We start from the raw sequence: 15,213 nt of genomic DNA, 5'->3' as shown, positions 1-15,213 counted from the left end.
CCCAGGGAGGGGTCGGTCCCCATCAGCCCCTGTCCTCCCAGGCCCTGGGCCAGCCAGCCAGGGCAGCCCTAGCTCTTGCCACCCTGGGCACTGCCTGTGTGGGGTTCTGTGGCCCAGGCGTGTTCCCGTGTCCAGTGGTGGCAGCTGTGCCCTCACCCAGTGCTCAATGGACTTTGACAAGCCCTAAAGGAGTTACTGCAGACAGAATGTTTAGTGCAGGCAGAACTGTTGGGGGGTGCAGGACCTCTCCAGGTCATGGCCATCGTCGTCAGATGGACCAGAGGTCCGGCAGAGCCTAGACAACAGGCAGTGGCCACTGGTCTCTTGGAGGACAAGGAGGGGAGACACTGTGGGCCTGGTGACCAGGGGTGGCTCATGTCCAGACTGAGATGGAGCCGGGGGCGGGCCCCCTGCCCTGCGACCACTGGGGCTGGGGACAGGACTGGCCCTGCCTCCAGGAAGGCCCCCATCTGCTCAGTCTTCATCCTCAACGTGTCTGCGCCCTGCCGTGAGCCCAGGAGAGTGGACCACAAGGGCCAGCTCGGGAGCCCCTGGCAGGGTGGGGACCGAGCAGGGCCCAGGTGGGGTCTCAGCTGCCTGGCCCGTGCCTAGCACCTGCCCTGGGGCCAGGGCCCCCAGGAGATCAGATGGCGACCTGCTCCTGAGACCCACTCCTGCCCCGCCCCCCAGCCTGTGGTCCCAGCCAGCAACAGGAGCTGGACTCCCTGGGAGCTGCTTCCTTCGTAGAAGGGGTCCCCCTTCCTGGGAGAAATTTTTTCCTCCAGGCTCAGGTGAACGCCCCGTGTCTGAGCCCAGGGCCCTCCCCCAGCAGTCCCCGCACTGCAGCCTCCCGGCAGACAAGCAGGGACATCCCAGTGCCACCAGGGCGCAGGCAGCCCCCACCCCAGCTCACGGACACCCTCTCCCTGCAGAGGCCCAGCGCCGGCCCTACTACGCCGACTACTCGCCCACCCGCCGCTCCATCCACTCGCTGTGCACCAGCCACTATCTTGACCTCTTTATCACCTTCATCATCGGGGTCAACGTCATCACCATGTCCATGGAACACTACAACCAGCCCAAGGTGGGGCTCGGCCCCTGGAGATGCCCGCCCAGCCTGCCTCCAGGACGGGCCACGGGGACACAAGCCCTGGGGCAGGGAGGGGGTGGGCCTAGGTGGGGTTTGGCGCTCAGTGGGGTGGCCTGGATCAGAGCTGGGGTGTACTGGGTCTGCAGCTTGGTCCGAGCCCTCCCTGGGGTTTACAGGGTACGTGAAACTGTGGTTTGAGCAAAGCGTCCTTTTTTTAAAACCGGTTGAAACTCCGAGGGCCCCCTACCCTGGAGCACCCTCCCCACAGTGGTTCAGTCTGGAAACACTGGCTGTGGGAACATCTGTGAGTCCAGCTGCCCAGGAGCAAGCTGGGCAGGGGGCGGTCAGGTGTAAGGTGGTCAGCTTTTTATTTTCCCCCCGTTGTATCTGTGTCCCCATCGTGTTTTGAAAAAGGGACGCCCCTCTCCCCCAGCAGAGGAAGGGAGTGGTCTCTGCTGGGTCTGGCGTGGCCCCGCCCCAGGTTGTGGGTGGGGGCCCGGTCAAGGTGGGGCGGGGGGTCTGCGCTGGGAGCAGTAGGTGTCCCCCACGTGAGGGCTCAGAACACCACAAGGGTACCTCTAGGCCGCACCTCAGAGGCCTGGCCCAGCCCCACATGCAGAGGGGAGGTGGGGTGGGCTGACCAGGACACAGGCGCTGCAGGCCAGGAGTCTCCGTCCGCAGCCCTGACACTCTGCTCGCAGTCGCTGGACGAGGCTCTCAAGTACTGCAACTACGTGTTCACCATCGTCTTCGTCTTTGAGGCCGTGCTGAAGCTCGTGGCTTTCGGGTTCCGGAGGTTCTTCAAGGACAGGTGTGTGGGGCGGGCGCCAGGGCCTGGAGAACCCTCGGGGCGGGGCCTCCTGAGAGCCACAACCCTCCTCCCCCTGGCCGGCCGGAGTCGTGGCGAGGGATGCGCCCAGGGCACAGGATGGAGGTGCTCAGCCCACCCACCACCTGCCCCAGGTGGAATCAGCTGGACCTGGCCATCGTGCTGCTGTCCATCATGGGCATCACACTGGAGGAGATCGAGATGAACGCAGCTCTGCCCATCAACCCCACCATCATCCGCATCATGCGCGTGCTCCGCATCGCCCGCGGTAGGCGGCCCGCCTGTCCTTCCCCGCTGCCCCGAGGCTGGTGGAGGGCCCTGCTGCTGGGCTTCACGGCCCAGGCCCGGCATCCTTCTTCCGCTGCCTGGGGACCGTGTGGGGGATGGGGAGTGTAAGGGATGGGGGTGGCCCACGGTCTCCCCCAGCAAAGAAGGGTTGGACCGGCCCAGGCCCCACGCCCCCTACTGATGCTTGGCTTCTGGCCCTAGTGCTGAAGCTGCTCAAGATGGCCACAGGCATGCGGGCTCTGCTGGACACGGTGGTTCAAGCCCTGCCCCAGGTAGGTCAGCAGCCCCGCCCCGGTCCAGCGTCATTGCCCCGAGGGCGCACATTACAGATGCCCCTAGGAGCACAAGGCGCGGGAGGGCCTCACTGGGTCGTTCGCTCACATAGTCCTCGGTCTTGTGAAAACTGCGGTAATCAGCCCGCATGTGCGGGGAGTAACTCAGTTGCGCGGGCAGAGAAGGGCCGGGCGCTTTCTGGGTCTTGGCCTCTGTGGGGAAGGCTGGAAACCAGTGCCCCCTCCCCCATCCAGTTCTGGATGTGGTGGGCAGAGGACTTGGCCTCGATGGGCTTGTCGGAGTTCAGGGGACCACGTGTTGGCCACGGGTCCCACTCCTCTTTGGAGCCAACTCAGGCCCTGCGTCCTCACTTCTTGCACTTATGGCCCCGATCCTAATCCTCTGTGGCCTCTTCAGCTGAAAGAGACCCATGGTCCCATTTATGCTGTACCCAGTTCCTCTGCCAACCCGCCCAGCCATCTGTCCATCCATCTACCCTTGTATCCATCTGTCCGTGCATCCAGCCCTGCTAGCCGGTCGTCTGTTCCCTGTCCAGCCACTCGCTCACGCCCACACACCTCACACCCTCCCCCCTTCAGTTGGCCCTCACCGGTCCCCTCAGCAGCCCCCTCAGCCCAGGTCTGTGGGAGCGGCAGGCGGGGAGGAGTCAGGGGACAGGTGCTGGAGAGGCAGGGTCACGGGAGGCACATGAGGATGGGGTGCCCCGCCGAGTGCAGCAAGAGGACAGGCTGGAAGAGCCATGAGCAAGCAGGGGGCAGGGTCCCCGCTTCGTCTGCACCCATGGGGTCCCCAAGGCTGGAGGCAGGCCCCGTGCAGAGTCCACCGGGGCCCCTGGGACACCCCTGGGGCTCTGAAGAGCAGAGTAGCTGCCGGCAGTGGGGTCTGCGGCCCAGGGTGCAGGGGGGGTGTGAGGAGAGCAGGGACAGAGGTGGGGGTGCAGGGGGGCTTTGGGTGTCGGACGGGACAGGAGCCCCTGGGGGTCACAGCTCCAGCGCCTGGAGGGATGTGTCCAGAACAGGGCTCCAAGGCAGTGTCTGGGAGCCCATGGGGAATGTGGGTGAGGGCAGCGAGGTGGGGTGCCAGGCGCCAAGTGCCCAGCGGGTGGGGGCTGAGGCGGCCCCTGATCTCATTCTGCTTCTTTCCTTGTGTAGGTAGGGAACCTCGGCCTACTTTTCATGCTCCTGTTTTTTATCTATGCTGCCCTGGGGGTGGAGCTGTTTGGGAGGCTCGGTGAGTGTGCACAGCCTCGCCCACGCGCATGAGGCCCTTGGGGCGCCGGCCAGGCAGACGCGGGGCGTGGGCCTCCTGCCACATCCTCCCCTGGCCCAGCCCCCATCAGCCCTTCACTGCCCAAGAGCAGCATGGATGGCAGACACACGCGGGAGCATCTGCACATGTGCACGCACGCACACACACACGGGCTCACGCCCCAGCTGGGGGCACAGAGCCGCACCTGAGCACGAGAAGTACGCACCGGCCATATGCACCCACAAACCCGTGCACGAGTCTCCCTAAGCTTCATGTGCTCCCCCGCCTCCTAATTGTCCTAATTGTTACTAAGGGTGTCCCTCATCCCTCAGGCCTAAGGCTCTGGGCAGGGAGCCGGTGGGGCTTCTGTGACCACCCGGCCCCTGCGGGATCTCCTGAGCACCTGGTCTAACTGAGCAGCCCCCAGGGCGGGCCTGCCCATGAGGTGGCTGACGAGGCTCTCCCAGCTCAGGTCTGCCCAGAGCTCAGCAGCTGGTGCCCCAGACCCCAGGCCCAACGAATCCTGGCCTGGCCCGTCATTCACCGTGCCTCCTACTCCAAGGCAGCCCTGTCCTGCTGTTGAGGTCTGAGGGCGTGCTGACCCCACAGGCAGGCCTGGGGAGCATGGGTGCTATCTGCTGGGGCTGAGCCAGAACCGGCTGCCACGGTGGGCTTGGCCTGTGTACCCACAGAGACCGTGTCCATCTGGAAAGCCCCAGGTCTGAGGCCAGGGCTCCAGGCCAGGCCCAGAGGCAGCCTCCGTGGCTGCGAGAGGAGCAGTCCTGTCCCCACCCCACACCCACTTCGAAAGGACACGGTCCTGACAGAGGCCAGGGCCCTTTACCCCAGGAGAGCAGAACCTTCTCCCCGGGGTAGGGCAGGGCCCACAGTGGGTCAGCGTGGTCCCCGGGGCCCGGGGAGTGCACCGCCTCTGCCGCGCCCGCGGGCTGACTGGGCGAGGGTCTCCCCGGCAGAGTGCAGTGAGGACAACCCCTGTGAGGGCCTGAGCCGGCACGCCACCTTCTCCAACTTCGGCATGGCGTTTCTCACGCTGTTCCGCGTGTCCACGGGGGACAACTGGAACGGGATCATGAAGGTACCAGCCCAAGCCCGGCGGCGGCCCCCCCACCAGCGGGCACCCCACACGGGTGGGCAGGGAGGCGGGGCGCCCAGCGCCGCCCTTCAGCCGCCCGCCCTGCCCTCAGGACACGCTGCGGGAGTGTGCCCGCGAGGACAAGCACTGTCTCAGCTACCTGCCCGCTATCTCCCCCATCTACTTCGTCACCTTCGTGCTGGTGGCCCAGTTCGTGCTGGTCAACGTGGTGGTGGCCGTGCTCATGAAGCACCTGGAGGAGAGCAACAAGGAGGCCCGCGAAGACGCCGAGCTGGACGCCGAGCTGGAGGTGGCGCAGGGGCCGCCCGCCTGCCCCCGGCCCGCGGCCCAGCACAGCCCAGACGCCCCCGGCCTGCTGGTGGTGCGCAAGGTGTCGGTGTCCAGGATGCTGTCCCTGCCCAATGACAGTTACATGTTCCGGCCTGTGGCGCCTGCCTCGGCCCCACACCCCCGCCCGCTGCGGGAAGTGGACGTGGAGACGTGCTCGGGCGCGGCCGCCACAGGTACGGCCCCTCCAGGTGGCCCGGGGACTGGGGCAGGCCTCAGGTAGGGTAGTGGCCGCTGAGGGCACCTGCTTTCCTGCCCCAGGCCCAGCGACCTCCGCACACTCCCCGCCCGTGGAGCCCTGCACCTCTCTCCAGGTCCCCTCGGCGGCCATGCTCTCCCCAGCCAGGGACGGTGACACCCTCCATGCCCTGTCCCCTCGGGGCGCAGCCCGCTCCCCCAGCCTCAGCCGGCTGCTTTGCAGACAGGTAGGAGAAGCTGCCCCAGTCCTGCAGCCCAGGTCTGGGGGTTCTTCTGTTGTTCCCCCCCGACCATGTGAAGGGTGAGGGACAGGGACACCAGAGAGGAGAGTAGGAACATGTCCCTGGAGCCTGAGACAAAGTGCAGGGCCCTGGGGACCACACCTCCTCAGGCGGCAGCCTCAGTGCCTTGCAGCACCCTGAGCCTTGCCTGCACCCACAGACCTCCCTCCAGCCCCACAGCCTCGGACCCTCTCCCTCCCCCCGACCCCTGTCCTTGGGGTGGTGGTGGGCAGGGTGAGGCTCTGCCCACAGGAGTTCAGGCCCTCTGTCCTCACCGTCCCACAGCACGACCAGCGCTGGTAGTGAGCACCTGGCAGGCTGGTCCTGAGCGGTGTATTCGGCACAGGCGGGGCTGGGGCACAGAGCATCCCGCCCAGTGGCTCCCAGCCACATCTCAACCTGATCCCTAGGCTCGGGGGTCATAAGTCCAATCTGGGGCTTCTCTGGGGAGCGCCGTTCCTGCATCCCTGGCTACCGACTGGGTTCTGCCTGGCCTCGTTCCTCATCGGATCCTGGGTCCTTCCTTGCAGGAGGCCATGCGCACCGACTCGCAGGAAGGGCATGTTGATGGCCCCAGGAACAGCGGCCCGGGCTGGGGCGAGCCTGGCAGGAAGACCCCTGTGAGGCAAGCGTCCCTGGGGGCCTCCATACGGTCCCCACCCCGGTCCCCGCGGCCCAGCAGTATCCGCACCCGCAAGCACACTTTCGGGCAGCGCTGTGTCTCTGGCAGGCCACCGGCCCCAGGAGGGGAGGAGGCTGAGACCCCGGATCCTGCCGACGAGGAGGTCAGCCATATCACCAGCTCGGCCCTGAGCCCCGCAGCCTCGCCCGCTGCCCGAGGAGGGGGAGGCAGTGACCCGGACCTGCGGAGGTTCTACAGCGTGGACACCCAGGGCTTCCTGGACAAGCCCGGCCAGGCAGATGAGCAGAGGCGGTCCTCCGGGGAGCAGGGGGGCGGGGATGGCCACCTGGAGGCCAGGGAGGCAAAGGCTCGGGCCCCGGAGGCCGAGCCAGCCTTGGGGGCACGCAGGAAGAAGAAGATGAGCCCGCCCTGCATCTCCGTAGACCCCCCCGTGGAGGACGAGGGCACAGCCCGGGCCCCAGTGGCCGAGGGCAGCAGCACCACTCTGCGGCGGCGGACCCCGTCCTGTGAGGCCATGCCACACAGGGACTCCCTGGAGCCCGTGGAGGGGGCAGGGGTGGACCCTGCCGCCAGGGGGGAGCGTCGGGCCCAGGCCCCCTGCCGTGCAGAACACCTGACCGTCCCCAACTTTGCCTTTGAGCCGCTGGATGCGGGGGGCCCTGGTGGAGACCCGTTTTCAGACGGTGGCCATAGTGTGGCCCCAGAACCCAGGGCTTCCTTCTCAGGGGCCACGGTGCCTCCTGAACCCCACAAAACAGAGCCTCCTGTGCCCTCCAGCGACCCCCCAGAGAAGGGGCGGGGGCTGCACCTCAAAGTTCTCCAGAGCCCCCCAAAGAAAGCAGGGTCTCCCCCAGCCACCCCCACCCCGGGTAACAGTGTAAACAGGCCCGTGTAGCTCAGGGCATGGTGCCACACAGGTTTTAGCAGTGGGGTTGGGGTGCACCCAGCGGGGTGGCAGCCCCGGGCAGGGCTGTGCGTAGACCCCAGCGCGGGCCCTGCCGCGGCAGAGAGGCCCGCGAGGCTGTCCGCCCAGGGAGGGAGGCGGACACTGGGTCTGGGCAAAGCAGAACAGGGAGGAGCCCCTCAGCCTACGAGCCTCTATCTGGTGGATTCAGGTTTGGGTTTTTCTGAGTTTCGTCACCGTGGTCTGAGGCCGTGCCAGCGCCCGGTCAGGGGTCCCCTGACAGCCGCTGTGTCCCCACAACAGGGATCAGGAAACGACCAGAAGGAGGCAGTCCGAGGCTACCCAGCAGAGCCCTGTTCTCACGCCCACTTACTTTTCTAGGGAACACGTGCTTGGGGCCACCTGTGCCCTCCTGGGTGGCAGCTTGGTCCCGGAGGCCGCCACAGCCACGCTCACTGTCCCTCAGTCTGAGTTCTCACCTGTCCGTCCCCACTCCTTGTCACTGTCTCCCCAGCTCCCTTCTGGGCCCACGCCCCACCATTCTGCCCTCGGGTATTCCAGACGCGCCCGCGTCGCAGGGGCGTGGGGTCTGTGCAATAAAGTCCCCCGCCGCTGCCGGCGGCCCCGCCTGCGCCCGGGCAGAGCGGTGCCCACCGATGCCCCTGCGTTTCATGGACCTTTCTTTTATAAATTCAGGTTAAACGTTGCAATAATCTGATACAGGAAATTTGGCTTCTTAAGGGAAGGGGCAGCAGGGGTGGGGGGCCAAGGAAAGCGGAATAAATACTAACTTATTTAAGAAATGTGTTGGATTACCACCGGCAGGATCCGTATCCCCGCATGGGAGCATGGCCAGCCTGTTGCCTTGCCAAGAGCAGGGCTGGGTGATGCGGGCCTGCGGCCAGCTCCGGCACTAGCCCCGGGGTCCCTGCAGAGGCTCGGCCTGTCCCCTCTGGTGGCCGAGGGAGGAGCCAAGTTCACAGCCCTGACCTTTGACCGGCCGGGCGCCCTGCTGCCCTCTCGGGGCCCAGGGCTCGTGCGAGGCATGAGAGCAGGTACAGATGGGCCCGGACAGGGTAGAACTTGGAATCCCTTGAGAGTCCCACCGGCGATGGCTGTGACCATGCTGGCTGGTGGTCAAGCCCAATGCAGACCAGCTCCAGGTTGGGGTCCAGGCCCTTCCCTTCCAGCCACGTAGCAAAGCAGGAGCCCGCCGTGGCCTACCATAGCCTCCTCAGGGGTGGTCTGAGTTGTAGGAAGCCCCACCTGGCTGAGGCCAGAGCCCCTCTGCTCTGACCCCGGTGGGCAGGGCAAACACCAAGGCCTCCAGGGTCTCTCTCTCATCTCAGCCCCCAGGTTCACCCCAATCTCTCTCGGCCCACAGCTTCCCTGGGGCCGGGGTGTCCAGCTGAGGGGCTCAGCTCCATGATTGATTGGAAAAGTGACCCTAGCTGGAGGTCCACAGAATTTGCAGATGCCCCCTGCCCTCCCCCCAGCCGCTCACTGGGTCCCCCACCAGGCACAGCCAGCTGAGCAGACCAGTGTCCCAGGTCCATGATGTGTGTATCCTGCAGGGTTGGGGGGCTGCCCTGAGCCCTGCATGTGCTTGGTCTGAGGTGGGTCAGGGAGGGCCGTACACCTGCTGCACAGGGCAGGAGGGCGCAGGATGGAGGGGGTGCTGAGGGGCAGGCCCCACCTGCTTCTGCGCACCCCGAAGATGGGCCTTACCTCCCTTTGTCCCCCCCCATGCATCCTGTCATCTGGTGATAAGTGGCCGGCTCAGGGACACAGACCACAGCAGGACCAGGTCAGATCCAAGGTGCCCTGTGGACAAACCCACGTTTTCTCCTCACCCGGGCAGGGGTGGGGATCAGTGCACCCCACTTCCAGGAAGCCATCCCCAGACTCCCCGTCCCCACACCCAGCCTGTGTTCCTGTGGTCTCCACCACAGATCAGATGGGCACAGCGCCCAGCTGTCCGGCTCAGGTCAGGCCCTTCCTAACCGTCGTCTGTGTGGCCGGGGCCTCATGACCGAGCCGATTAGGGGCCCTGGGAGGGGCTGGACTTGCCTGCACCCATCCCCAGCTCCCTGCCCAGCTCCAGGTCACAGGCCAGGTGGGAAGGTCCCTCTGAGACCCTCCAGGTCAGCGATCCCCTCTTAGAGGTGGGGAAACTGGGGCACGGGGTGGTTGTGTGACGATCTTCCAGGATGTGGCTTCTCGGATGTCTCCCTCCTGCCGGGAGCTGAGGCTCAAAAGGCGTGTTGAGCGTTTGTCCTGATGAAGGACAACAGTGGCGTGGTCTCCGTGCGCAGGGTCTGTGCTGAGCCTACAACGGCCCCACACCTGGAGGGTGGGCCTCGGGGAAGGGGGACCTGCCCCTGTCAGCCTGGTTGGGGTGGCAGCAGTGTTGGGCCCAAGCCGCCCCTCTTGGAGCCCAGGGGCCCTGATGTCACCCAGTGTCGGGGAGCAGGGCAGGTCTGGAGAAGCCCAGCCCCTGACTCCTGAACTCCTAATGTCATCTCGAGGTCAGGGCCCTCACCTGTCCTGGCTCAGTTCGCCTCCCCTAGTGGGGACCCTTCTCCCCACCTGTACCCCCTCACTCAGCTCCCGAGGGGTGTCCTGTGCCAAGGTGCCCTCCTCCCCTGGCCCTGGAGATACCCTCCCATTCCGGCGGGGTCTCCTATTGCCCAGTGAAGGTAGTGGGAGGGTCGACCCCCCAGGTCTGCTCGGTCTCAGCCTGCCCCCGCGGAGGGCGGCCTGGCTTACCTGATACAAGGTCTCTCGCCTTCCCCTGCTTGAGTGGGGCTGAGTTCCTCAGCTCCCTGGGCCAGATAGGGGAAGCCGGGGGGTCTGAGGCCCCCTCCCCACTCCCCAGGTTGGGACCTTCACCCACATCTCAAGGAATCCAGGGGCTTCCAGATCTCGTCCCTTGGTCTCTCCCCTGCACGACATGCTCTTAAAGTCTAAGTGTAGGGGCGCCTGGGGGTGCAGGAGGTGAGCCCCCGACCCTTGGTTTCGGCTCAAGTTGTGATCTCAGGGTGGTGAGATTGAGCTCCAGGACAGCTCCGCACTCAGCGGGGAGTCTGCTGGAGCGCCTCCCTCTCCCTCTGCCCTTCCCCCACTCATTCTCTCTCTCTTTCTCTCTCTCTCTCTCTCTCTCTCAAATAAATAAGTCTTAAAAAAAAAAAGGCTTGAGTGTACGTATATGAGGCTGGCATCGAGGGAGTGTGACCCCAAGGGGGTGAGGTGGCAGGGAGGGGGGAGAAGGAGGGAGGTTTCCAGGTTTTTACCTTTCATGGTCTTAGGATGGGCATGTATAACAGCTGTCATTAAAGAAATCAAAGCTAAAAAGGGAAAACGAAGAGGTTGAGCACGTCGTCTGTCATGGTGGTTACATCAGAGTGAGGGCTCTGTGGGTGTCAGACCACGCAGACCAGGCCCCACTGCCTCTCCGTGTCCTGGGATGGCTCCCGGTGCCCCTTTGTCCCCCGGCACCCCCATCCCCTGCACCTCTGTGTCCCGCACCCGGAGCAGGCTGCAGGAACAGAAGTGAGGGCTGGAGAAGGAAGCTGCTGGATCATTTCAGAATCTCCCCTGCTAAGGACAGGGGTCATTTCTAGAGACTCCGTAGATTAAATGTGTATCTTTGCATCTGACAAGTGGGAGGAGAGAGGCGAATGTTGATCTAGAAAGTTCTGGCCTGAAGAGCCCAGAAAACTCCCAAAAAGTTGGTGTTGATTTAGTTCTCCGTACATTCATGTGCGTAATTGTGTCTAAACAGAAAAGCTGAGGGCCGGGAGAACACGGACTTCCAAAGACAAAGGTTAGCACCCTACTTTATAGGAGGACCCAAAAATGAACGAAGAGCCTGCAACTCAGAATTACTCAGTTGGCGAAGGACAGTTTGCACAAGCGGCTGTCAATTCCCGGTGGGTCTGGAGGGCAGCACTCCGCCTGGGGCGGGCCGGCCAGTGGCAGTCCCCGTCGGGCAGACCTGGCTTCCGGGAAACAGGCTGCGTGGCTGCCAGGAGCCTGAGGAGCTGCCGCCACGCAGTCCTGCGTGCTAAGAAGCAATCCTGAGTGGGAGGCAGCTCAACATAGGAAACACGCCTGCGTGTCACCCTAGAACATCCATAGATGGGGGATTGTGTGCCGGGGGAGGGGGAGGGGCTCAGATGTCCCTGTGCTGCACGTGGACAGCCTTCCCCTCCCCCGCCGAGGGCAAGGGCTCCATCTGTCGAAGGGACTCCCGTCACCCGAACTCATGAAAATACAAACTACACATTGAATGAGACGCCACCACCCAGTCCAGCGTGGAGGTCTGCAGGGTGGGGTGGAACGGGCGCTCTCCCCTCCACTGTGGGGGGGCGGGGGGGTGTGTGTGTGAAAGCCCGTGGCCTCGTCTAGAGAGTGGAGGACGCGCAGGCCCCAGACCGCAGCAGCCACCAACCCGCACACGCCGCAGACACTGAGGGGTGGGCACAGGAATGACCACAGCCACCTGGTCCTAAGACCCCGAACAGAGCCCGAGCGGGCACGGCAGGAGTGGGCGGGACCGTGACACATGACCGTGTGAGGGGAAAGCGAGGCTCCAGGGGGCATCACGCTCGATGACACTCAGCCAAAGGTGAGCATGAGCCCCAACGCCCCACCTTCCCCGTGGATGCGCGGTGTCAGCGGGGGGATGACGGTGCGCGGGAGGAGGGGGGACGGGGTGTTGGGGCGGTGCCCACTCTAAACCCCATCGCAGTGCCTGGGTGTCCCTAGAAACATCTTTTCAATGGTCCGCACTGCTCTCCCCGTCCCAAATGCGTGATGTCACTCCCCAGGAGAAGGAAGCCATGAGCTGAGAATGGGCTCTTGTCTGAGGGGCTGGGCAGGGGGCATCTCACAGCAACCCCCCACCCCGTGCTCAGGCCCCACGGTGACGGCAGCTACACCAGGCTGTACCCTGGACCCCTTCCCTGTCCCTCGGTGACCCGCACAGCCAGAGCCGCAGTGACAACCATGTCTGCTTCCATGCGCTTTAATGAGGATCCGCGGCCACCGGGGCTCCCCGGACAGGGCATGGGGAAGGTGGGCAGAAGGACACCGCCTGCCAGTGTTGTGGGACAGTAGTGGGCTTTCTTCCCCGCCAATCCAGGTGGCAGCTCCAGGGCCTGGGCTCAGGGCTCTTCGGGAACATACTGGCGGATCCAGTCCAGGTAGTAGGTGACCCGGGTGTAGATGCCGGGCCTGTTGGGCTGAGCACAGCCGTCGCCCCAGCTGACCACGCCTGCCTGCAGCCAGGTGCCCCTCACCTTGCAGACCAGGGGCCCTCCGGAGTCGCCCTGGAGAGGGGACAGGTCAGTGGGGGCACAGGAGGCGGGGTGGGCGGGGGCTGAGGGGGTAGGTGCAGGCCCACCTGGCAGGAGTCCTTCTTCCTGTTCCCAGCGCACAGCATGTCCTCACGGATGATCTGTATCTTGTCCCCCGTGTTGAGGCCAAGATGGTACTGCATGTCACAAATGCTGTTTTCCACAATGGGCACCTTCACCTGCTTCAAGGGGAACGGCGGTGGGAGGGGCGCTGGGGAGAGAGGCGAGCACACGACGTCAGGAGGGAAAGCCACTCGTGCCCTGAGCGGGCCGCTGGGGACCCTGACCCGCCCCGGGGGGGGTCCCAGAGGCTGGGTCAGGGATGTGACCCACCCCTGCTCACCCCAGCCCTCCTGCTGGCCCTGATGCTCACTTCCACTCTTCACATCCCCCCAGCCTGTCACCCAGCATGGCGTCCCCGTGGGGAAGGTCTCCGACGCAGAGGGCAGGGTGACCAGCTGGACGTGGGGGGAGATGTTGACGGGGTCCTCAAGCTCCAGCAGGGCAATATCTGCCCCGTTCCCGATTATGTAGTAGTCGGGGTGCATGATGACCCGGTTGACGGGCAGCAACCTGTCCTGGTAGTAGAGGTGCTGCTCCCTCAGCTGCACCCTGATTTCTGAAGGATACGTGACGGTCCTGGGGAGAGCAGGCGGCCACTCAGGGGGCCTGAGCAGGCTGCTGGCCCCCCGGACATGTGGGTGGAGCCCCAGCCCCACCCGGCCCCACCAGGCCCCAGGGCCACTCACGGTCCCACGCAGTGCGCTGCGGTCAGCACCCACTGTCGGTGGATGAGGGAGCCCCCACAGATGTGCTTCCAGTACCCGTGGTGGACTCTCAGGCTCACCTGCCAGGGCCACCTGTTCCCAGGGGCTTCCTGGCCCCCTACGATGCCCATTCGCTCCAGCGCCTGGCCTGAAGCTGGGGTCAGAAGCGCCTTTAGCACAGGGCACAGCCTGGCCCCGGGCTCAGCTGTTCCCTGTGCCCCCACGACCCCGGGCTTCTCGGCACCCGTCCACCCAATCATCACGGGGCATGTAGGGTGAGGGGGCAGGGACAGGGCTGGACCACGGTCAGGACTCACCAGGGGACGCGAGGACCAGGCTCCCCAGGAGGGGCAGCACCAGCACCGGCAGACTCAGCATCTGAAAGGAGCAACGTGGGGGGGCAGCAGGGCCAGGCTGGGGGTCTGCAGGGTACAGCATGCAGATGGAGTGGGGCCCCCCAGGATCAGGGGGTCAGTCAAGGCCTGGGGGTCTGGGTTTCGATGCCCTGGATCTGGGGCTCCTCTGCTCTGCTCCACAGCAACACCCAGATGTTGGGTTCTCGGGGTGTGGGGCTTATCTTGGCCGACCACTGCTGCTATGAACCCAGCCCACTCTCCCCTGCCCATTTATCCTTCCTGGCCAGGAGGCGGTCAGAGGAGGGGCCTTGCGTCCTCCAATCCAGAGTGAAGGAAGTGGATGATTCAGATGAAGGTCGTCGTACGACATGTGTCCCCACCACCCAGACACCCATCTGGGTGTCCACAGGCCCCAAGGGTGGGCATACAGCCAAGCAGAGGACGAGTCAGCCCCCGCTCCGAGGGGGGCGTGGCTTCCTAGGCTCTGGATGATTAGATGCCTACCAGTCTGCATGCAGTGGCTGCCGGCTCCCCTCTGTGGATCGGGGCTCCCACGTCTTGCCTAGACTGGGAACGGGGTGTTTGAGTGTCCCTCCCTTTCTCGGCAGGCTGATCCCTGGCCCTGAGGCAGCTCTCCTTCCAGGTACGCCTCTCCTCTGCCCAGATGTAGAACGAGGATGCCCTCAGGAGGCCTTCAGGTATGGCTGCACCCAGGGACAGTGGTGCTGTCCTCACTATGTGACCTGTTTCCCCCAGGGAAGTTCATGTCCGTGGGCTACCCTCAGAGGAGCAGGGAGGCACCCAGGGACAGTGTCCCCCTCCCCACATCTCTGCATGTCCTCTGCATCTTCCCTTCCAGGGCGGGGCTGACATGCACCCCCCAAATCACACGAGGAAACTGCCTTGGGCAGGACCAAGCCAAGTGCCTCCACACAGGAAAGGGCCCTGCTGTCCCCACCCGGGATGGCAGGCCCGATTCCTTGGGGACCCCACAACACCCGCCCCTGGCTGTTACTGAACAGCTCTTAGTAGGGTGGCCATCTCAGTGCCATCAGCGGTGGGGGGGCAGATGGAAGTGACAAGGAGATAACCACCCCCTGGACGCTGCCCCCACCAGACTCCACAGCCAGGGCCGGCTCCCGCCCCACCTGTCCACCTGCCCACCTCCTCCCTCTCCCCTGGGCCTACTGGTCACCGGGGCCTCCTGCCCACCTCCCCACCTCACGGCCCCCGGGCCCCCTGCAGCCCCCACGCTGCCATCGGGGTGGCCCCTCCCCTAGGGGGGCCTTGCCCTGCCCCCACCCTGCCTGGACAGCAGCCTGGCTCTGGGTGGCCCCAGCGGCATCTCTCCAGGTGGCCAGTGCTCAGTCCCAGTCCTCTCCAGATTTAGGGTTAGTTGTCTGTCTTGTGACCTCAGTTCTCTGATTCTCTGACCATTGAAAAGATGTTTCTAGGGACACCCAGGCACTGCGATGGGGTTGAGAGTGGGCACCACCCTGACACCCCGTCCCCCC

At 64.9% G+C, this 15,213-nt stretch overlaps 2 protein-coding genes across 4 annotated transcripts in view; one reads left to right on the top strand and one right to left on the bottom strand.

Annotated features, from left to right (window-relative positions):
- The window catches only part of CACNA1H (calcium voltage-gated channel subunit alpha1 H), a 60,052-nt gene extending 52,033 nt beyond the window's left edge, over nt 1-8,019 (top strand). For both annotated transcript variants that reach the window (XM_078075009.1, XM_078075008.1), the window contains 9 exons: nt 933-1,084; nt 1,792-1,901; nt 2,054-2,187; nt 2,409-2,483; nt 3,657-3,731; nt 4,724-4,845; nt 4,955-5,366; nt 5,452-5,615; nt 6,200-8,019. In XM_078075009.1, coding sequence (XP_077931135.1) covers nt 933-1,084; nt 1,792-1,901; nt 2,054-2,187; nt 2,409-2,483; nt 3,657-3,731; nt 4,724-4,845; nt 4,955-5,366; nt 5,452-5,615; nt 6,200-7,207 — 2,252 coding nt within the window. In that variant the 3' untranslated portion in view covers nt 7,208-8,019. The remainder of the gene's footprint in view (nt 1-932; nt 1,085-1,791; nt 1,902-2,053; nt 2,188-2,408; nt 2,484-3,656; nt 3,732-4,723; nt 4,846-4,954; nt 5,367-5,451; nt 5,616-6,199) is intronic.
- Nucleotides 8,020-12,229: 4,210 nt separating this feature from the next.
- On the bottom strand, nt 12,230-13,937 carry LOC118530117 (tryptase-like). 2 transcript variants are annotated; one of them, XM_036083384.2, is made up of 5 exons: nt 13,661-13,937; nt 13,326-13,497; nt 12,920-13,215; nt 12,624-12,787; nt 12,230-12,549 (listed from the first exon to the last, which is right to left on the bottom strand). In XM_036083384.2, the coding sequence occupies exons 1-5, from the start codon at nt 13,779-13,781 to the stop codon at nt 12,385-12,387; spliced, it is 918 nt and encodes a 305-aa protein (XP_035939277.1). In that variant the 5' UTR covers nt 13,782-13,937; the 3' UTR covers nt 12,230-12,384. The 2 variants fall into 2 exon arrangements, with proteins under 2 accessions (XP_035939277.1, XP_035939278.1); XM_036083385.2 differs by having other exon boundaries at nt 12,950-13,215.
- Nucleotides 13,938-15,213: the final 1,276 nt, after the last annotated feature.

This window comes from Halichoerus grypus, chromosome 6 (assembly GCF_964656455.1).
Source record: "Halichoerus grypus chromosome 6, mHalGry1.hap1.1, whole genome shotgun sequence".
Classification (NCBI taxonomy): domain Eukaryota; kingdom Metazoa; phylum Chordata; class Mammalia; order Carnivora; family Phocidae; genus Halichoerus; species Halichoerus grypus.
This window is presented reverse-complemented; position numbering and strand designations above follow the sequence as displayed.

What these genes read in the sequence shown, in the direction of transcription:
- LOC118530117 (XM_036083384.2), bottom strand. Translation starts at nt 13,781, where the DNA reads ATGCTGTACCCTGCAGACCCCCAGCCTGGCCCTGCTGCCCCCCCACGT. An exon ending in CCTGGTCCTCGCGTCCCCTG is followed by an intron (nt 13,498 to 13,660) that starts GTGAGTCCTGAC and finishes TTCTGACCCCAG; the next exon opens with CTTCAGGCCAGGCGCTGGAG. An exon ending in GCAGCGCACTGCGTGGGACC is followed by an intron (nt 13,216 to 13,325) that starts GTGAGTGGCCCT and finishes TGCTCTCCCCAG; the next exon opens with GACCGTCACGTATCCTTCAG.